At 31.0% G+C, this 22,863-nt stretch overlaps 5 protein-coding genes across 6 annotated transcripts; 2 read left to right on the top strand and 3 right to left on the bottom strand.

Annotated features, from left to right (window-relative positions):
• Positions 1–779: 779 nt before the first annotated feature.
• On the bottom strand, positions 780–10,696 carry LOC121120025 (uncharacterized). The gene is made up of 8 exons (XM_040714875.2): positions 10,577–10,696; positions 10,339–10,522; positions 8,867–9,151; positions 6,630–6,876; positions 2,967–3,213; positions 2,757–2,902; positions 1,461–1,652; positions 780–1,397 (listed from the first exon to the last, which is right to left on the bottom strand). Exons 1-8 carry the CDS (start codon positions 10,578–10,580, stop codon positions 1,260–1,262), a joined length of 1,443 nt encoding a protein of 480 aa, XP_040570809.1. The 5' UTR covers positions 10,581–10,696; the 3' UTR covers positions 780–1,259.
• A 3,890-nt stretch (positions 10,697–14,586) lies between these two features.
• Positions 14,587–19,616, bottom strand: ergic53 (protein ERGIC-53). The gene is made up of 9 exons (XM_040716013.2): positions 19,333–19,616; positions 18,995–19,280; positions 18,518–18,942; positions 18,331–18,454; positions 17,834–18,177; positions 17,615–17,769; positions 16,202–16,298; positions 15,965–16,137; positions 14,587–15,235 (listed from the first exon to the last, which is right to left on the bottom strand). Exons 2-9 carry the CDS (start codon positions 19,161–19,163, stop codon positions 15,199–15,201), a joined length of 1,524 nt encoding a protein of 507 aa, XP_040571947.1. The 5' UTR covers positions 19,164–19,280; positions 19,333–19,616; the 3' UTR covers positions 14,587–15,198.
• Positions 16,484–17,536, top strand: LOC121121134 (uncharacterized). 2 transcript variants are annotated; one of them, XR_011780661.1, is made up of 3 exons: positions 16,484–16,756; positions 16,964–17,169; positions 17,241–17,536. XR_011780661.1 is itself a non-coding variant. In XM_040716016.2 (3 exons), the coding sequence occupies exons 1-3, from the start codon at positions 16,619–16,621 to the stop codon at positions 17,453–17,455; spliced, it is 549 nt and encodes a 182-aa protein (XP_040571950.1). In that variant the 5' UTR covers positions 16,485–16,618; the 3' UTR covers positions 17,456–17,536. The 2 variants fall into 2 exon arrangements, 1 of the variants encoding a protein (XP_040571950.1); XM_040716016.2 differs by having other exon boundaries at positions 16,485–16,746.
• Positions 19,617–19,662: 46 nt separating the features above from the next.
• LOC121121133 (uncharacterized) lies at positions 19,663–20,437 on the top strand. The gene is made up of 2 exons (XM_040716015.2): positions 19,663–20,026; positions 20,084–20,437. The coding sequence occupies exons 1-2, from the start codon at positions 19,682–19,684 to the stop codon at positions 20,411–20,413; spliced, it is 675 nt and encodes a 224-aa protein (XP_040571949.1). The 5' UTR covers positions 19,663–19,681; the 3' UTR covers positions 20,414–20,437.
• An 81-nt stretch (positions 20,438–20,518) lies between these two features.
• On the bottom strand, positions 20,519–22,130 carry LOC121121131 (protein IWS1 homolog). The gene is made up of 2 exons (XM_040716014.2): positions 21,324–22,130; positions 20,519–21,138 (listed from the first exon to the last, which is right to left on the bottom strand). Exons 1-2 carry the CDS (start codon positions 22,097–22,099, stop codon positions 20,703–20,705), a joined length of 1,212 nt encoding a protein of 403 aa, XP_040571948.1. The 5' UTR covers positions 22,100–22,130; the 3' UTR covers positions 20,519–20,702.
• Between the last annotated feature and the right edge of the window lie 733 nt (positions 22,131–22,863).

Here is a 22,863-nt window from a genome sequence, read left to right as displayed (position 1 = left end):
ATAAATCACTCATTACTACTTTCTGCATGTTTTCATTTTATTGTACTTCGAAACCTAGATGGAAAGCAGATTTTCTTTATTATTAGATAAGGAGTTAACGGTTCCAAAAGTTATGACTTCCCGTGCTATATTTTAAAGACACGTGCGAATTAAACGCAGATACGTCATACAGAAATGGACTTTGCTAAATGTCATTATCAAATAATCTTGACCATCAAGTATCCAATATTTATAATAAAAATAACGTATCCTTCAATTATAGTCCTAAATTAAGAATAATGGAAAACTATGCTGGTTAATGAAGGATAGTTATATTTTAACTCAAACAGATAAAGAGTGCTTGATGAGCCAAATCAAGTGAAATTTTTTGAAGGCAAAACTTAACTGACCAAAACAATAGAAAATATAATTTTTGTGAGGATAATCTGGTGAGGATCGCACATAAAAGCGGCTTCTGTGTAATTAACATATCTATTTATAAAAAATTTGAATTTTTTCGTCAACTATGATGACGTCGTCTTCTTCTTTACATCCTCACTCTATGTTTTTACTGAACTAATTCAACATGTGCGTTGTTTACATATATTAATATGTAAATAAATTGACCGAGACTGGCGCTGTCTTGCGGTAAAGTAACACAACTCCCTGAATGCTAATATTATATTAAATAAAATATATAAGTATTTTACTCACAAAGAACCCTCCAAAATTATTTTGGCATGCCCCCTTTTTCAGAACAGAACGCTGATAAAGGGAAAATAAATATAAAAATCGAGAGCTTAGAATTCAGAAGGTGATTTTTTATATAATTGATTTTCTTAGTAAAAAAAAAGGATTAAAACTTTCTCATATATAATCAACTTTGATTAAAAATACATTCACAATTTATAATAATTAAATTCAATTAAATAGTAACAATAGACAAATTGCATAAAATTATTCATCATCTACAAGATCTTAACGAGAGATAAATACCAAAGATCTAACTATATACGTAAGACTAATGGTTTGACATTAGCTGAGCTTTGATTGTTATTTTTGTATGTTGACATATTTCATTATAGTCCAAAGTTTAGTTAAAACCCCTGTATCATTCGTCTATGACTTTCTAATATAATGCTTTCCAATCCTTTCTCTCATGATGATGGCTTTCGTTAACTTTCATTTCACAACAGGAGTGAGTAACATTCTAAGAGCTTGTATTCAATTATTTCTAATTTTTGAATATTTCTTATTTATAACTACATTTAATTTAGACATTAGAATTTGTCTTGAGACATCTTTAAATCGGAAAAAGCTTTTTCCATTTCATCATATATTGAAGAAGTCCAAATGGATTCGTCGACGGATTTCTTTATTGTATCCTCTATTTCTATGGGATCAACAACAGTTTTGACCTATAAAAACCCAACCAATTATTTATAAGTTTGAGTAGCAAAATATTAAAATTTTAAACTTACCCCAGTTTTTTCACGAATATTTAAAAGACAATTCCAAAACTTGTCATGTGCAATATTCAGACACTTTCTTTGATATTCACGTAGGGTAAGGGCTTTTGGAGAATATTTTTGGACACTAATATTGCAGTGACCAGACTTTGAACGTTGATGAGATACTTTCGCGTGAGAAGGATTTGCATCTGGATTGGGTATCTACGAGGAAAGTATGAGCATTATAATACTATCTTTAGATCAGAATTGGTTTGAAAAATTAGATTATCAATTCGTTAGATATTTTTTTATTTCAAGATATCAACTTAACGGTTAAACTACGTCAAATTTGTACACTACCTAACTACATATACGGATCATTTTAAACCCGCCAGATTTTTCAATTAATTAAAGACTGAGATTTTTATATTAAGCTGTCAAATCATTATATCTTGAAATGGAGCAGTTTTACTTGAACTTTTTATCAACTGTTTATTATATTAATTTTTTAATACCTAATGTATCTACTAATAGGACATGGGGTGCATTATATAAGTTTACCCGCATGTTATACTTTCTATCTCGAAATTGGAGACAGCGACAGCGAATAGTTGAAATGCAATCCTCTTCAAAACTTCCTTAGGTGCAACAAAGCAAAGCTATGCAAAACGAAAAATATATTATTGGACTGGAAGAAGAGAAACTCAATCGATCAATATTGCTCAAATAAGTTTCCACGTAAAAATTAGAAAAACATTGTTGTTTGTACTTTATATTTCTATTCATTTATGTTTAAAGAAATTTTTTGCTTAAAGAGTTAATGGATTTGATGACATAGCAGTAATATACGATACTTATTACGTTCCTTCTGTAATTAAGTTGTTAAGTTGTTTGTTCTAATAAGCAAATAAGAATACAACTACCAATAAATGTAAGGTGGCGCCACTATCTCGTGTATGTAAACAACCTACAAAAAAGTAAGCAATACACATACCACCTTGTTGATACTGATAAACAGATCTTCTCATAGTTATTTAAAAAATGTAATTACATTAATCCTGTTGTTTTAATAATTGAAAAGTAATCAAAGAGTTGCTCATAAAATCCACAACGGATTATCTGGTAAATATGTACTTTCCTGATATATTATGTCATTCGTAAATAAATATTTTTTATGAAATTAAATGGGTCAATATGTGTCCCTATAAGTATTTCACTACTAAACATAATTTTAAAGAAGAACTGAGCAAGCTAAAGTTAAAATCGAATTATGAAATATGGGTTCACCAGGATTAGTTGTTTAACTGTTAAATATAATTTACTTGCCTTGTGAATAACATTGAGAAGGAGAGTCTCTATGTAGTTGTCAATCATTGTAGAGGTCACACTCTCCAAATCCTTCATCATAACCGAATCCAAATCAGACTCATCTAAATCCGCTAATCGCTCTAAAATGCGATCAAACATTAAACCTATATAGATCAATTATTCAATAAGTTAAAGTTGGATGATTATTTTTGGGGTTCTTTGTTTTACCAAGAGGAGAATCCCTGATTGAATTTAAAAAAGTTTCTACATCATCATCAGATTCTCTAATATCAGAAAGCCGTTTCTTTGTTTCCTCATTGTGAAACCCTGTGGAAATTGAGGCTCGGCGATAGTTGTCGACTACTTCCATGTATCGTTGCTGCATGATGTCATCAAAGGCCGAATTTAGCAAGGCCTCATAGCGATCCTCTTTAAAAGTGGATTCTACAGCTCTAAAAGATGAGCCACTTTCATCCTGGAATTATATATAAAGAGAGTAGGGATTGTCCTTTTAGACAGGTTTTTTAATCCAAGAATTTCTGGATAATTTAAGCTTGTTTTTATATCAGGAAATTGAATAATTCAGGGTGTTAATGGAATGTAATCTATTATAAGCCTGTGGTATTTATAGTTAAGTAAAATACATAATTAATTAATATATAAATCCTAATAATTGTGAACAAAATACAATTTTTACAAAAAAAAAAATAATATATGCAATACTAATGCTAGCAATTGTTGCAAAATAAATACAAAGTTTCCTCGAAGATAAAGTCAGTTCTTGCGTTAGAGTAATGAGAAACGTCCGTTAGCCGTCGAACATAACTATTGTATAAAATCAAATTAATTGCAATTTAGCTATTGAGTTTTTATGGGTGCTATATATGAAAATCATTGGGTCAATTTATAATATACGAAAATGTTTTTTCCTATTCATTTTCATAATTTAAAATTTACAAAATTCGTTGAGGGCAAATAAATCCACGGGTAAAATTAATATTATTTAATCTGGTGTTATGTAAAAATGTTAAATCGGTAAAATTTGTAGAAATCAAGTAATTGAATAAAAATATACGAAGTACTTTTTACATATTATTTATAGATTAAAAGATTATATACCTTAATATATTTATGTAAGAATGTAGATTCACAGTCTGTAATTTTTTTTTGTTTTATGGAAAGTACATAATCGATAGTCTCTTTTTTAGGGATTTAAAGCCCCCAAATGTTTCTTTATCTTTGTGTTGTGTATATGAATGTCGAAATTGGATTTTTTCTATTTACAATAAATTTTTTTTCATAATTCGGAAAAATTATGTACCAGAGCAGAAAATTTTTTATATGCAATATTTTTCTAAAAAATTAGATTTTTTGTAAATAGTTATGGATTTTTGAAATATTTTTCCTAAAAAAAAATAATTTTATATGAATAGGTATGAATTTTTGAAAAAGAATTTAATTTTTTGTGAATAGCTGTGGGTTAAAAAAAAATTGAAAAAATTTAATATTCGAAATATCTTTCCAAAAAATAAAATTTTTCAATTTTTTTTACCAAAAAATAAAATTTTCCTTTAATAACTATAGACTTTTTGAAATACTTTACTAAAAAAAATAATTTTCACTTTTTTCCTTGGCATCAAGTACCTAGTATTCAAAACCATAAGTCTTTTTTAATGTTGAAAGCCAGTTTATGAAGTATCTTCAAGATTGTTTGGAAATTTCTCCATTTTATTTAATAAATATTTTAACTCCAGATCTCCAAGATGACGTTGCTTTAGTTTATGGTACAATCTGGGACGTTAGTAATAACATTCTATACAGTTGAGCCCAAAATTATTTGTACCCTTTCAATATTTGCCATATCTTTATCAGAAATCTTTAACAATTGTTTTTAATTTTCTTTTTAAAAAAGTTTTTGATAATAATTACTATTTATTAACTAAAAATATCAACTTCTCATATAAAACATTTTTTTATTCCTCAAAAATAATTGGTGCTTCTTTCAAAAGTATTCATACACTTCCAAAAAGATAAAAATTAACAAAGACATATTCTGTTTTTGTTTTTTTTATCATGGTGAAGTCTGGAAAGATTAAGAGACTTCCACAAAGTACTCGAGAGATCAAGAATTTTCTTGAACTATCTTCTGATGCATAAAAGTGTCATGATCCAATTTCTTGCTTTAATCTAATTGATCAAGAACAAGGGATACAGATAAGATATCCGCTAGCTTGTAATCATTTGCCATAATCAAGGTGACAGCTACAAAGATATTTCTATCCTAAAATCCTCTGTCCAAAGCATCAACACCAAATTCAAAAGAACTGGTCATGTCAAGAATCTTCCTCGACATATTAGGAAGTCCAAGCCGAGCTCAACACAAGCGAGATATGCAGTCCGAGAGGTTGCCAAGAATCCAACAACAACTCTCAAATCCATCCAGCAGGGGTTGAAAGCAATAAGACTTTGATTGGACGATCAACTGTGCAAAGGATTTTTGATGCACTCTACTGTGGTCAGATGAGATAAAGGTGGAGTTGCATGGCCACAACCACCATCGGCACATTTGGTGACAGAAGGGCCAAAGCCTTCAACCCCAAAAACGAGATTCTAACAGTGAAACACAGTGATAAACGTATCATGATTTGGGCTTGTCTAGCTACGACTGGAACTCTAAAACTTTACAAAATTGATGGTACCATGAAATAGGAAGACGACATCGTGATTCTAGAAATGAATCTTCATCAATCAGCAAAGATAATTAAGCTTGGAAGATATTGGTGATTCCAGCAAGAACATCTAAAGCACACATCGAAAAAAGTTCAGGAATGGCTCAATAGGCATAAGGTTTGGGTCATAGACTGGTCAGCCCAAAACCCTGACCTTACTCCTATTGATAATCTATGGACTACATTGAAAAAACAGTGTGGAAAAGACATCCAACAAATATAGATGAACTTTGGAGATTTTGTCAAAGAGTGGGTCAATATCATCCCAGTGATTGCCTTAATTTGGTAAGGACTTATCCCCAAGCGTATTCAATATATGAAGAAAGCCAGAGGCCTTGTCATTAAGTATTTAATCATTTCACTCTTTGGGTATGAATACTTATGAAACGCCAAAAATGATATTTTGTTTTTTTACTTCGAAAAATGAATAAATTATTATTATTTTTTAGTTAAAGAGTAGTTTTTGATTGTCTAGGAATATCCTAAATGAGTTGTAGATCCAACATGAACATCACATTATGTTTTCTTGACATTTTTGTGAGGGTAAGAATAGTTTTTGGCTCAACTTTATGTTCATATATCAATTTAAATATGATGTAGGTATTTAAATTTGTCAACATTATGACATTTTTACTTATAAATAACTGATTGACAACTAATTAAAAACTTATTTATTTTTTGGGGTAAAAAAAAGTAGCCTTTCAATTTATTTTTTTGTTTCATATATATATATACAGACCAATATTTGATAGACATATTTGAGTCAGTTTATATATTCAAATTTGTGATAGGAGTTAAGATACCTAAGAATTGTAACCATAGTTTAGAACCTTTATTTGGTTATGATTAATTATATAGTCTTCCAATCTATCAATTTCTTATTCCTTCATTGTGACGATCAATTTTGTCTACTTTTAAGTGCAATTTGCTTCACATGCAAAAGATTAATACATAATAGTTTTTTTCATAGAAATGGACGAAAATTGGTTGAAGAATACAAATGTAACCCACAATTAATTTTGATCAAAATCATTCTCTCCTGCTTTGGTGTTGATGAGCCAAAAATACTCTAAACGAACAATAAACTTATCCAAATAAGAATCATAGCTTCATTTCAACTATTTTATTATAGGTTTATAAAAAAAAAATTAAAAATAATTACCAATGATTCAGTCTCAATAAATTTATGAGACATTGGAAGCTTTTTCGCAGTTGGAGCTTGAGAAAAGGTAATTTGCATATTCTCAAAGATCCCTTTCAATCTTTTGTCGATCCGTGAGGAAGTTTTGTTCCTAATATTAGTCTTCATTAAATTATTTTTTGCATCAAAGTTAGCAGTTTCCTTTTTCTTATAGCGATTCCACTTTCGATTTCTATGAAGTCTCTCTAAATCTTTTCTGTAGTAGAGTCTAAAAGTGAGGGAAAGAAGTGATAATAAATTAGGTTTTCCTTTCTTCTCTGATTAATGGGGTCATATATTTGATTTTTATATCCTATACCTAAGTGAAACATATGGATTTATATTTAGAAATAGTGTTTTCCTGATCTTTCATTATAAAGATCTAAGATGCCTGCTTATCTGGCAAAGCAATCTATTTTTTTTTTTTTAAATATAAAAAACAATATCCTGGAAGACGTCATATCTTTTATCTGAAAAGTCAATGCCATATATTATCTTCACTTCATGAAAATGATCTTATCTTATGTATTTGTAGAGCCCTTTCATTAAACGCACAAGTCTTTTCGAATATCTATTTTTAAGAAAGGGATGGGAAAGATGATAGTCAAGTACTCTTTACTCTATTACCCCATTATTTATGTATATAAACATATGGTTCTACTGAATTAAGACCTTTCTTAATATCCCCTGCCTGTTACATTATTTTGGGAGAAAAAAGGAATAACTGACCTAAAGAGGAGAACCTTCTACATTTAAATTAGAATTAGTGTAGGGAAAATATTATAATTAACTTTAAATTAATCTAAATTTATTTTATTATGCGGTTTTTTTTTTTTAATCAATTTATACCAAAGATAAGCAATAATACTTACTTCAGAGAGAGAAGTTAACACAACAAAAACCTATTAAAACAAAAGGAATAAAAATGTTCAGGCAAAAATCGTTTTTCCTTTTTTTTTTACATTTTTAAAGATAGGTTTTTCATTACAAACATGTCAATTCTAATCATTGCAAGATAGGGAGTGGGTTTGTGTTCATTTCCTTCAATTCATAGCTGCTCACGTCTAATTTAATTCAACGTCACGTCAGGTAAGCTGCTCTCTTGTCATTGATTATAATCCGTTCATTTTGGGGATGTTAAAAAAAACCTGCTCCAAACTGCAAATTTCAGGGGGTTTACAAGTAGGGTTAAAAGAGGGTAACATGGAGGCGGGCCTGAAGTCAGCTATATTGTTGCAGCAGAAGTTTTGGTTATTCTTGGGTGTAAACACCTTTCAACAACATTATTTTCCTTAATCATCTTCCTGATGTTGTAGGCGAATGGAGATGTCGACGTTCTCTGCACCTTCTTGGAACTGACACTCGTGCCAAGTGGATCACACATGGTCTGCCATTTTTGTTGTTGCTCCGATATTTCTACACTTATAGACGACATAAATGTATGATCAAAACTTTTTTTTTTTTGTTTCAGCTGTCGTTTGGTGACATAATAAAAATCCCTATTTAAAAATGATGGCGATGAAATCGTAATTAAATGCTATTGGATGTTTTTGTTCGCACTTTTTACGTGAGTTTCGACTGGCCCTTACCTCATTGAATGTGTTAGCTGGTAATCTGAAATAAGTTTAACCCTCAGAATAGATATCTTTAGGGTTCAAGGATCACGTTCGGAAAAATATAATCTCTTTCAAGAGAATAAATATAAAAATCACCTGACCGTAGTGTAGAATGATGAACTTAAGGGGAGTTGAAAAAAGTGTAATAAAATGATAATGGTCCCTCTTTTCGAGGTTTAAAGTTAAAGTTTATAGTGAAATATGTCCCTTGAATATTGCATTTTCCCCTTATGTGGGGTTTTGATAAAGAAATCCCAGACTGATTTGAGATCCTTCTAATTTAAAATTATATCCAAGTTTTTTTCTGGACTGGTTGCGTAGAAGAATGCTGTCTACAAAAAAATGACCTTGATAGGTCTTACGAAAAGAAATGACTATTTTTTTTTAGAAAGGGAAAAAATCTTTTTTAGAAAAAAATAATTTTGGTCTTCGATTTAAAATTGGGTCTACGGTTTGAATTTTGATATATGATTTAAATTACAGCCTACGGTTTCAAACCGCAGTTTGTGTGGAAATATCGGTCCAAATGGGTCTTAAAAAGGCCTTAACACCGTACAAAAAATCTTATGGGATTGAGTCTCAACACTATTATTTATGTAATACCTTGCTAAACGTTCTTTCTCCTTCTTTTGTCCATCATCACTCCAATCAATCAAGCTCTTGTGCATTATGGAACTTCTAAATGTTTTATTCCGATCAAGGACATCTCTCTTGACACTTTGACTAAGATTGGACTTGATCTCCAATAGTTTTTTTTCTGCAGTAAGTCTCTTAGGGTTTCCAACCTCTGGAAGATTTTGAAAGTCTAACCAATTTCTTTGCAGAGAGTGGACCCGCTCAATATCGTTGGTGGTCCTGGCAGGAAGTCCTTCCTTATATTTTAAATCTCTATCAAAGAAGATGTTTGATTAATATAGAATATAACTTTAAGGTACAAAACTTAAATTTGTTTATAAGAAATTCCATTTTTAATATGTGTTTCTATTGCAGTAACCCTTATCATATCAAAAATGATATGATAAGCCTTAAACTTTGGGGATGGCGTTTTTTCTGTATGCCTTGTAATGGAAATGAACATAAAAAAAAATTACCCAAAAAACGGTGCTTCATTCACTAGTTATATGATAATATAGCTTGAAAAATTAAAAACCCTATTTAGGTTACAACTGCAAATAGTTTTGTACTTATCTAAGGTCATTTTTTCTTCTACAACTCTAAATATATACCTATAATAATTATATATTTCCAGAGTTGGTTTTAGTGAGAACATGGAATTCAAACTTTTTATCCTATGTCTAAAAATAAAAAATGATGTTAAAGTTACTCCAAATTTGTTTTTTTGTCTATATATTTCACTTAGTTAAGCATAATAGATGACTCACAGATAAATTTGAACGTAATACTTTTTAAACAAATCTCAATACTCTTCCATCAAATCAAATACAGTCAAATCTGGATATAATAAAAATACGATAATAGTAAACGTTCTCTCAGATACCAATTTTTTACTATGTATATAAAACACTTTGCATAGAAGAAACATGGATAAAAATTCACGTAAAGTCAACTTCTTCCCCCCCCCCGTCTTTGGGTATCAACTTCATAGGACTTTATGAGTCTGATTGAAAAAATTGGAATGATAAATTTCCATTAGGATTGTTTTCTTTTTTATAGGTGGAAATTGTAAGATTGTGGCAACATTACTTTTCTGTGTGTTTCTTTTTAAATTTATTTTCATACTGCTTTTCAATTAGTACAAATACATTTCATGAGTCCCCCTCCCCCCCCAAAAAAAAAAAAAAAACAATAATAATAACACAAAAAACAACCTTAATTACTAAATACTATATGAAATAAATATTACATCTTATTAGTAAAAATTTAGTTGTATTAGATTTTTTACATAAGTATCTAAAATTATGTATTTTTATACATGGGGAAAAAAGAAAAATCCGTATATAGTTCACTTTTTATCTGAAAAATAACTGTTTCCTTTATCCAGAAAATTGTCTGTATTAACCCCCCCCATTTCAAAATTATATCTGGTACCCTTTATGTATAATGTATATACTAACACTAGAGCATAAAGAACACTGTCTTCACCAGGGGTTCCTAGGGAACAAGGATTTGTCTGAATTGATGATTCCCTGAATTTGGTTTGAGTTCCAAAAGATTTTAAAATTGGAGAGGATTTCTTATGTTGGAGAAGCTTCCGACCTTTTATTTCTTTATCGTTTGGAATTTGAAGAGGACCTCTTTCTAAAATGTAATATAAATGAATTTATAAAGGCTTATGCACTTGAGAATAATTACCCATATTGTTAATAATGATTTGTAATTGGCAGCTCCAGGGAATTCGTTAAAATATATACAAGCCTGGATTACAAATGTAATATATTTTTACGAATAAGCTGAATGTTGATTTTACGCATGTATACATTTGTTTAATCAATATAAATTGATTTATGCCTGTGTATGTCGTTACCTCACTAACATAAAAATGTACTATATATTTTTTGTCAGCTGTCATTTTTTGTGTTTTTCTTCATTCTCAATGTTCTGAACGTTCATTGCTTGAATTTAAATTAGCTTTTAGTAAGCTGTGAAGAATTCTCAACAATTATCGAATAACGCTAGTCAACAATATTTTCTTGATTGCTTTTACATTGAGAAACATAAAAATGACCCTTATAATCCAAAATTTCTCGGATTTTGTAGCCTATATATTGTCTAAAAAAATATATATTTCTTTTCAAAATCTACATGATTGAAACGTCTCTATAAAAGACGAAAAAAACATAATTTGTAGTTTGTAGGGTTATGTTTTCAGATTCAAAGAAATTTTTCAATATTAATATATCTTTTTGTAGATTAAATAAAAAAAAACATTTTCTAAGTACAAAAAAAAGTGAATAAAGTACGCAATCGTTAAAAATCTAATAAATTTCTCATTTTGATCACAAAGATAAAAATATTTTGTCGCAGAGGGTCTGACCTTCAATATTTATTATATGTATATTATATACAATGGTGAAAATCCAGTGTAGAATGGGCAAGTAAAAAAAAAGAAACCGAAAATCAATATTTCTGAATTATACAAACCCCAGCTCCACTAATAAAATTAGTTCTTTCATACTTGTTATTAGTTTTTTGTTGTGGATCGGATTAGAATCAATCCAATCACTAAATTATAATATTAAAAAGAAAGTATATGAATAAGACTAGCCTAAAATTATTTTTCTTACTAAAGTATAAAACAAAATCCTTAGATTTCACAGTATTTAAGTATTATTTACTAACGGAATCCCGTTATTTACCGGGATCCCACTCAACGACAATTTCCAGGGAAATAAAAAAGCCTTATACTTAGTATGTAAATAAATAACCGCTTAGTACAGTGACACGCTTATAAGAGTTAGACCAGGTTTGAATGTATACCAATGGACCATGGGGGCATTAGCGTTTTTTACTTATATTAGTTTATAAACAAAGCGATAGAGAGTGGTAGAATAATACAACTCCCTGAATAATAATGGTTTTTAATACAAAACATAGGTATTTTACTCACATAGTGAAAAGTTTATGTTACATCTCCAGACAATATACATATATTATTATTCAGTTTAGTTTTACTCATGCCGTATTAATAAAAAGTGTAAATCACACCCAGGCTCGTGACTACAGGGGATGGAGGGGTGCCACATCTCCCCTACAAAAATTTTTAGTCAAATTTGTAATTTCATAGACATAAGCCTTCATGGTTTCAACATTCGGGTCACGGATGCTCCAGGCCTTCCTTTCGATGTGCAGTCAGAAAGAAAAGTCGAAGGGATTGACAACCGGACTGTATGGTGGCAACATTCTCTTGTTCCAGAGAGCGATGTTGTTAGATCAGAATTAGAAGGTTGAAGTAATTTTCACAGTGTGAGCGGAGTCCCATATGGCTGAAAAATGTTGTCGACGTCCGAAAAATTGATTGGATCCGGGGGAGCAGGTTATCCATGGAAACGTAGATGAGCATGGCTGCTGTGAGCCTATAACCCTCTGGGAACCAGATCAGGGGTGCCACAATGATGCTGGAGAAAACAATGCCTAGAGCATTGGCTGATGCTGGGTGTTTGTTGGTGGAAACCGTTGGAAGATACTCATTGATTTCCCCGATCCTTTTTAAAAAAATTCAAAAAGCATCAGGTGCTTGAGATACATGGTTACCAAGGTGACTATATATAGTCACCTTGCATAGCTACCTATACAGTTACAGACAGATTTAATTTCCTCACACAGAACCTCTCAAATCAATATAATACAAGTTTATAAGTTTCAAGTTTCCAACTGTTAAGACATGGGCTGAAAGGTTTCGGGCTTAAAAAAGAAAACTTTTTTTTTTTTTTGTTCCAAATTACGGTTTTTTTAAAAATTATAATTATTTTTTATTATGTTTTTTTTTAATTATTATTCTTTTTTATAATTTATCAATTGTTTTGGAAATAGAAAAAGTAGAGTCACAATTAGCACAATAACTCACAAATAAAATTTTGACAGCTATCTTTTGAAGGTTGGTAAAAATAGCTCCATCTATGTGTAAAGCCCAGGACTTTTCATGCCATATGTTATACTCACAAAAAATAAGAATTGATAAGAATAAAAGGGTTCTCCTTTTTTAACCTGCGTCCTTCACCTTAGATTTTGCGATTCTTATCAAGACAATAAATACATACATATACGTAATAAAAATTGTAATTACCATCAACCAATATTTACTTAAACCTACGTGAAAAGTACACAATATATACATGAAATGGGTATGTGGACTCGACGTAGCAATACAAAAAGGGAATACGGCAAGTCGGAGTTATGGTTAATATTGATACAATGGTTAACCTTGATCCCTCGGTCCAGTCAATAAGGTGTTCCTTTTAAAATAAATGGACAACCTTGTATTGACAATAAATTTCGACGTGATGCGTCACCATCGATATCTTAAGAAAAAAAATAGAGAGCGTAAATAATTATAAATAGGTGAGATCGGGGAGAGTTATAATACGACAAGGTTACAACATACCCCTTAACTCGGACATCACAAAAGTTACACCCAGAAAAATTACATCAAAATTGTATTATATAATGAATATTATTGTGGTAAAAAAAACAATCATTTTTGTCAACTTTTATTTGAGATATTGGATTAAAAACTGATTTTAAGGGTAGAAAGTCATTTTTTTGGGAAGAAATATTTTTTTAATCATATTCAAGTTTGTTTTTTTTTAAACTTAAATCATTAGAATAACTCATTTTGTACCTCTCAGTTGACATAAATTATCAAAATTCCAAACTAACTCAGTAAGTAGAGATTGGAGATATTGTAAGTATGAAGGTGACAGTTTTAACAAGTGTTGCAATTCTCCTCTCACCGTTTATTCTTTTGTATTATTTTATGTAGCTACACTTCCAACATGTATGTTTTTTTTTAAATCTGAACAGGGTCCTAAAGAGTTTTTTGAGACTAAATATCTATAATATAAATCTAATTTTATTTTAATCTGCTATGATAACTTGAAAGTGAATACAAAGAAAATGAAAGGTTTAGTCATTTACTCTACAAAATTATTATTTAGTAGATTTTTTTTTTTTTAATTTCCAACTCAAACTTGATTTTTTAACTGTTACACCCGTTCCTGGCAAGGGGGACAGTTGCAAAATTTAACGGGTTGCATTCAAATACAATTTGTAGGGACCCTATTGTTGGGTATAACCATGGATAAATAAATATAGAGGCGATAAGTAATTAGATATTAATGTGACATTTTATTAAAAGCGGATATTATATTCTTATTGTAAGGTTTTGGTGTCTGTTTCTAAAAAAGCTAGGGTATAACGAAATTACACATGAATAGCTATGCCATGTCATAAAAAGGGGAATATCTTGATATAAATATCAGCTGTTAACAAAGAAAATTGCATTGGAGATCTGTTTTTCTAGAAGTTGAATTCTTCTATAAGATCTTTATATTCAAATAGACGTCTACCTCACATTGCCAAGCTCCCATAAAAATAGCTCTATATATTTCATTATCAAAAAGTATAACTTTTAAATGGATTCAAATAATAGCAAACATATGTTGTGTTAAACCAACTCCGAGTAATTTGTGCCGGAAACAAATGGTTACAACTACACCCCCCCCTCCCCTTTACTCATTGAGTTGTGGATTAGTAAAATATTATTAGTGCTTTCATAAATTTCCTAAAACGTGTAAAGAAAAGGGTAAAACGAATAAGCAGAACTCTGGAATTAGAATGAAGGAAATAACGAGAGAATGAAAGAGGAACTTTAGTAGTAAGTTTATTTATCTCATAACATAAATTATCCAAAATGCTCTAAATAACAATAAAAATATCCTACAAGGTAATTATATAAACATATTCAACTTCGTAACGAAAATTACAGTGTTTTATAATAGGGTTTGTTTAAAAGTGGAAAATGGACGACCATATTAGAAATATTATAATCAATTAATATAATATCCGTCATAATACACTTTTTGATCATATAAAATTAGTACTAATCAAAATTATGATAGTTGTTGTCGCTGTTAAAATTGATTTTTAGGTAAAAAATATCCTTCAGGCATAAAAAGTGAATAATAATACATTTTTTTATTTTTTAGAATAAAAGGCCCTTAATGACGAGGTGATAAAAAATAGTCGGTCGGTCTTTATTTTCTTGCTTTTTATACAATGTTCCTTCTTTGAATGAATTTTCGGTGGGGGTTGAGTCCACAAAAATTAAAAATGATGTACAAAAATATAAAAGAAATAACAGTTCCTTCATGACATAAATATATAAACTTCTATAGTAGAACAAAAAAAAAAAAAAAAAAAAAAAAAAAAAAGACTCCATCACAGCACCAAAAGAAAAATCTTTCATGATCTTACAATCAGTAGAACTTCTTGGCTTGAGCTTCCTTACTGTCCCTAGAATTTAAAAAAAAAGAATTATTAAACATCGATATGTGACCTGTCAACACAAAAGCAAGTTAATATGATTTTTGATTACTAGTCAATTAAACCCATAAGGATGACATGGACATCATATTTATGTCATTTGTGGCCTGTCAACACAATGCAAGACAAAGTAATGTATTTTTTTAATTGAATAGGGATTACATTTGTATTTCATTTCATCTCCGTATACCTACGTTTATTTATGACATATTACTTAACTACTTAAAATAGGTAAAGTATTATAGTCATTTCTATCAACAAGGAGTATTCTGATAATAACTCTTTGAAGACTCCACAAATTGCAATTTAAATAACCAAAAAAACAAATAATTCTAACATTAAAGAAACATATTGTATGTATTTGAAAGTGGTCATATTGGGGTCAAATTTACCCTCTAATAAATCAAATGTAAGTTATAAACTATAGTGTTCGTCGGGGGCGTTGGTAGCTTTCATCATTGAGACGGTTTAGCTCTACATATTGCCCATAAAAAATGGGAATTTCTCCTTTTCATGATTTTGATTCAAGATTGTCGTTGTGTTGTGTTAATTAAAAATAGAAATTATTTCTATTTGCAAAAAGGTATCAAAGTGTTATTTATATCATCAATAACAAGAATTTTATTTATGCCGTCTACATGCATATATTGTTTTATATTATGCATTTGTAAACTGACTTCATTATTGATTATTATTTACCTGTATATCAAATATGCAATCAAAACGATAATATGGATAATCATAAACACCACAAAGAATGTATTGGAAACACAGGGTGAGCCACCCGTAGTGGAAGCAGCTGCTTGTGGACATTCTTTTTTCGAAACTGTATTGAGATCTCTTTTAATTGCATTAAGACTATCTCTCATTTCCTATCATAATACAAAAATGAAGCATTAGAGTGCATGTTTTTAATATCAATAACAAGTAACATACATTAATTTGTCCTGGATCTGCGCCTCCTCCAATGGGCTGAGATGACCCACGATTTAGTAATTGATTGGCCTTTGAATGAATATCTGAAACGAAGTTCCTGAAAAAAATAGATAAAAATAACTACAAAGTGTTTGATGTTTGTTCTTGTTTTTTATGATTGTCGGAAGTCGACGGAAATCGTAAGTGTACTTACTATACACATAAATATTTTTTTTTCTTCTTATCAAAGAATAAAGAGTAATATCATTGCCACCACCACTACTACTTTTAATTGTAGCAATGTAATGTGTTTCAGTCTAAAAATAACGATGATTAGAGCTACTTAAAAATGTTAAAAAGTGCAAAAACATAGCAAGTGATATTATTATACCTATACTAGAGTGCAAAAAATAAAATTCAGATTGATAATACACAGTAATGAACAATTCAGAATTTGATCTTCAAGGACATTTCGAAAATATCCCAATGATTTTGGAAGATCATCATGTTGATTGCACGACCTTCAACAGCCCTTATTATAATATATCTCACTCCTATCAGAATAGGCAAATATCTGTAAATCCATAGCATCAATTTTGAAAAAAGTTGAATCTTTTATAAAAATTAAATATGTTAAATCATTTTTTACTCTTTTAATTAATACACAAAGTGTTGATTTCGCGCTAACAAATGGCAAATACATGTACAAAATTCAAATTATTTTTTTAAGCTATTGATTTACTTTTTCCCTTAATGAATAAAAAAATTCAACTCCATAAATAGTAATTTAAGTAATGAAGTTCAGGAATCTTCCAAACTAATAGCCACAATCACTAACAATGAGGGATATTCCTGTTCCACATCAAATGAATTTGAGCAAAATCGATGTATAGACTATGAAAAAAGCAAATTAGAGAGGAAAAGAGAAAGAAATCGAATTGCAGCTTCCAAATGTCGACAGAGAAAAATTGAGAGGATTTCAACCCTAGGTAATATGCTCTAGAATTGACAAGAAATTTACCTATCCCATAATATCATTTTTGTACATTTTTATATGAAGAAAAACAAGTGACAGAATTGAAGGAAGATAATCAAAAACTACTAGAATTAATGCAGTCCTTCAAGATAGAAGTTCATAATTTAAGAGGTCAGCTACAATATCATTTAGAAAGAGGATGCGATGTCCGAAACCTCAGAGCATTTAACAATAATTGCGGGCAAAGCATAAATCACATCAAATCTGAATTCAACATTGCAGATTCCAGTACATGTTAAAAAATATATGTAGAATAGTACAAATTAATTTAAAATATGGTCTTTCCTGATATTGAAATAAAGTAAAGAGAAGTCAACTAATTATGCACTTTGATTCACTGTTAGTTTTTATGAATAAATTTTAAAATAATATTTTTAATTTGAAGCGTGAGTACATACTTGATATCTCTGGAAGTAGACACGATTTCTCTTTGATTTGAAAGGACAACATTGACTTCATCTCGTCGAATGGTATCAACAGGTACCCCACCACCGGCTCCTCCTTGTGGCATAGGAGGGGGTTGATTTCCTTGAGCAAAACCTTGGCCTCCAGCCTAATTATATACATATACATTGAAAATTATAATTCGTCATTAAAGGCCCAAAAAAGAGGCTTACGGAAAGTAAAGACAATGTACGTTCTTGCCTTCCAATAATTTCATCCATCTTCCGATGAAGATCATTAATGGTATCCTTGATAGCGGATTGGCCTTGGAAAATTTGTTGGAGTTCTTTATCAGAATCAGAGAACCAATTACTCCAATCATCATGGTCTTCTTTGGCCTTAGCTTGTTCAGGATTATCAATGGCCCATTGATCTTTTTGATCCTTGAGTTTCTTTTGATACTCTTCAAATTCCATTTCGAATTTCTTGGATTCAGCATCAGATGGGGCTTGAAAGGGGACACCTTGTTCTGTGGGATGCAAGCTTGAAACAGAGAAGCGAAGAACATCATGATCATCTGTTGAAATATAGGAAAAAGATGAATTAATCAAATGAATATGTAAAAAACTTGAAAAGAATAACTTTATGAAAAAAATAAATGAGTAATAACTTGAGTATTGTTATTTTATATAAATACAGCCTACAATATCTCAAAATTTCAGTTGCATACCTGCTAGACCTCCGGTTGCAGCAGAAATGCCAAAATATCCAGTTTTTGGAAGGAACATATTTTCGACTCTCAAACACAATTCAAAATCCTTATCATTATTACTGATTCCATTGTGGAAGAAAACCTACGAAAAAAATGAGAGGCAATAATATGATACGTCGACTAATCAAAGAAATAAAGACCTCACCGTTAAAATATTATTAAAGAATTCAATTTTGGCTTTAACTGGGAAGGGCTTATTACGGAAATCTCTGAGACAGCCTGCAAGTTGTTGCGTGCTTCCGTCATTTTGATGATCATAGCCAATGGTACCATCATTGCCCATGGCCATGATGTAGGGGTTATTGTGCTTATTATCGTTATCAAAGGAGTCAAAGAAGATACCCAATCCATTCCATTTGTCAGAACTACCAAAGACGGGACCTTCAATCCCCTTTTGAGCCGTAAACCAGAAAGCAAGACCGTCCGCTCCAACGCGACCACGACCCGTCACACGGAAGTCAATTTCAACTCTCCACGACTCAAAGGTGGTGGCAAGCCGGGACCAAATCATACCCTTTTGAGATCGAAGAGATGGAGTGATTCGAACACTCTCGTGACTTGCAATCGCATCTACAAAACAAAGCAATGCAATAAGCAACAATCAATCCATGCCAGTACTTACTTCCAGAGTACTCAAAAAATGGGACAGACCCGTCTTTTTGAGCCAAATAAGGAGGCTTGAAACTGTGCTTGTACTCAAATCTCTCCCTGAAGGTAGGACTTGGACTTTGAAGGGCAGAGGTCAAAGCCAAGGATAAGGAGAGAATTCCCAAGAGGACAACTATCTTCATCTTGAATCTCACGTCTCTTCTCTTTCCCCAAGTAAAGATGTTCCACGACTCTTAAAAGAATCTCTCTTTACTTTATGCCGAAGAAGAGAGGTTTCCCAACAAGGGAAGCTCTTCCTCCTAGAATGTAACCAATAAGAAAAGCTCTTTTCATATCATGACGTCATTTCACCTTTTTTTTCCCCCTTTTTCATTCCTTCCACGTCAGAAAAACATATCCAAGACATCATCATCATCAACAACGTCAGATCTGCAGCTACAAGTCAATAAGTATTTACATTATTTCACCGCTAGCAGCTGATTCTTCTTCATCTTTTAGCTTCAGCAGCTGCTCATTCAATTCAAGGAAAACAACTATCAGGCTTAGTAGGGATAAGACGCAACTCTGAGTCAACTCAATGAAATCAACTTCCATTTTCTATCCTTGTCTCACTGATTTCAAGCCATTACTATTTCAAATTTTATTTACTATCTATAAATAAATATTATACAATAACAATAAATAATCTCCTCGACTCAAGATGTCCTCGGAGAATTCCGTCCCTGAGAAAAGTGAAGAAGGATTCAAGCCTCGTGCCAAAATGACTCTTCACGATCTTCAACGTCGTAAAATACAGAAATTAATGTCAGATCCCAATAAACCCGTCTTCATTCCGACTAAGAACTCGGAAAAAGATCCAAACAAAGCTCCGGATTTCGTGTATAACGTCATGGGATCCTCTGCAGGAGCCGGATCAGGTGAATTCCATGTCTATCGACAGATTCGACGAAAGGAAATGGCGCGCCAAAAGATCCTTGAAGGGAGGCGTCGAGCGGATGTTCTCAATGCAGAGTTTGTCAATAAAATGGAGGAGACGAAAAAAGCTGTGAGTTCAATAATGTATCAAATGAATATTTTAATTTCTTAATTATTAACCCTCCAGGAAGAAAATAAAACAAGTAAGAAAAGAGCCAAACGACAAAGGCGAAAGGAAAAGATGAAAGCAAAGAAGGCTAAAGGCCTTTTGAAATCTAAGACTCAAGATGGAGACTCATCATCAATATCCTCTTCAGAAGAAGAAGAAGAAGGAGAAACATTGCATTCCTCAAATGAGGAGAGATTATTATCCTCAGAAAAAGACACTAAAGAACCAGCTTTAGAATCCAGTGATACGCAAAATTGTAATGCAAGCCAAAAGGTGTCTGAAACCGAAAATAGCAAAAGAGAGGAAGAATCCTTGAGAAGGAAGGATGTTCCTCAGGATGATAGTTGATGTAGTGCCGTCCATAATTACTATTTTTTATTAACAAGCAACAATTGTTAAATATTCGTAGAATGTCAGCGTAACTTTGCAAAAAAAAATATTCTTTCATTCAAATTTATATAAATATAAAGATTATAATTATTATATAAATTATTTTACAGTATTCTTTCCTTTACCTTAAAGTTATATTAGAAGAACACACAATAATTAATTATTCATTGAATATTATTCAATGAGTTTTTACAAAAAGTAAAAAAAAATTGGATTAATATAAATGAAACAATTTTAAATAAACATTTTAAAGATCCATATTTTTACCTTCCAGACTTATTTTCATTGCATGTTGCTGCCGATTTCGTCTTCTACGATCTGCAAATAGCCGTTTATGTTTGTCTAAAAGTGTTAATTTCTTTTTTTGATCTTGTGATATATCTATTTCGGATGTCCATTCCGGCCTCCTTATGTATTCTCTCACATTGGGCATGGGTACTCGAGCTCTCATTACCCAACCAGGGTCGCCTGGACGTAATGATGGCGTTGAAACCTCTTCTTTCTTTTTCGACTTGGAACCTCGGTGATCCACGCCCAATTTTCTAGCCATTTCTTCATCTCTTTCTTGACGATCCTCCCTTGATAAATCTGAAAAATCGGATGTTAATTTGAAGATTGGACGAGCCCACTTGGTTACAATGCGTCCAGCTCTTTTTTTATTTTCTCTTTCTTCTTTAGGATGTCTAAAAATAAATTTATTTAAGTTGCAATTCAATTTCTAATTGCAATTATAAGTATATGTTTCATTGCTTATTAACATATTTTAAGAAAACTTCTCAGGAAGGGATTTCTTTTTTACAATGTTAGTGGACTGAATTTAAATCTATCATGACTTTGTTTGTTAATTATAAATGAAGGAACATTCAACCTGTAAAGATACATGACGGCCTTGCCAATCCCAGATTCTTTCAGTCTGGTGTAGTCATCTATTCTAAGATTTTCTAGAAATTTCAAAAATTCTGTTCTTATTTTAACGTGGGGAAGGGATTTATCAAACGGCATGGGTGCTAACCAATCCGTCATCACTGACAATACATTTGCTTCAACAAATGCCATTATTAAATCTACTTTCCCCAATTTTTTCATGACTTGTGTAAGAAGTTTCATTTTGTTTGTTGCAGGCTTACGTTGGAAATTAAATTCTTTGTCAATTTTTGAGGCTTGTCGCATATCAGCTATTAGTTTTGAGATTGCATCATCGTTATCATTTATTAAATCGATGTTGTTTGCGGATTTGCGCTTACGCTGTATGCATTTTTCTGCTCTTTTTCTCTTGAGCATTTCATCAAAATCACAAAGCTTAGCTGAACTTTCTTGAGACGCTGAGGGTTCTTCGTCTGATCTTGTTCCATTGTCATTTTTTGATTGCTCGGTATAACATACATTATTATTTATAGAAGGATCTATTATCATGGAAGATTCTTCTGGTTGACAGACAATCTCTGGCTCAACACTTTCCCTTTCATCATCGCTAGAGGAAGAGTAGTAGGTTAATGTTGAGTTTTGAGCATTTTTCTCTTCAGACAATTTGTCTTGAAAATCGATATTATCATCACTGGATTCATCAAATAATTTTCCCACTATCCGCTTAGGTTTTCTTTTAGTTTCAATTTCATCTTCAGACGAAGAAGTGCTGCTACTCATTCTAGAAGTCTTGCAAAAATATGACTACAAATTTATAATATAATTACTTAAAAGGCCTAGGTAGAATCTGGCATATTGTCAATAATTCTTTGTACATACATAGTTGAAGCTAAGAAGTCGCAGTATAGGAAGAAAGAATTATTTCAGGGTCATTGTTGAATTTTTATCTAACATAATTACCATAGTACAATTGTACTGTAAAGCCGGAACAGCTTAATATTCCTCAAATAACGATTGACTATAATAAGTACAGTCCAAAAGTAAATGAATTAAACTATTTAAAAGATATTAATTTTGATGATGTACGTAAAATAAAGATTAATTATTGATAATTAATTAATCTATGCAGGAATATATGGATAATTGACAGTACGTACATGCCTTTTCGGATTTTCTGTTATCCTATTTCGTCCCTCAGATTTACTATAGTAATGAAATGTCATATATATTTCCTAAATAATCCCCCAAGCATAGGCCTAAGAGATAATAACTTATTAGAGATGCAATTTCAATTTTGTTCAAATATTAATAAATAATTACTAATTCAATACAAATTTTAAAATATTTTTTTCTTTTTCAAAGATATCTTTTTGAGGATCTGTTAAAAAAAAAAATTATGACTTATTTTTATTAAAAAACATCTTTCTATGATAACGTTTTTTAAAAGAAAATTTTTGGATGAGGTTTTTTTTTTTTTAATTTCATTTCAGACATTTTAAAAAGATATAATTGACCAAATACTGCTAAGTTTGGCTCAATTTGGG

Source organism: Lepeophtheirus salmonis, chromosome 6, assembly GCF_016086655.4.
Source record: "Lepeophtheirus salmonis chromosome 6, UVic_Lsal_1.4, whole genome shotgun sequence".
Taxonomy (NCBI): Eukaryota; Metazoa; Arthropoda; class Copepoda; order Siphonostomatoida; family Caligidae; genus Lepeophtheirus; species Lepeophtheirus salmonis.
Note: the sequence above shows the minus strand (reverse complement) of the source record. Positions and strands in the feature narration are given on the sequence as shown.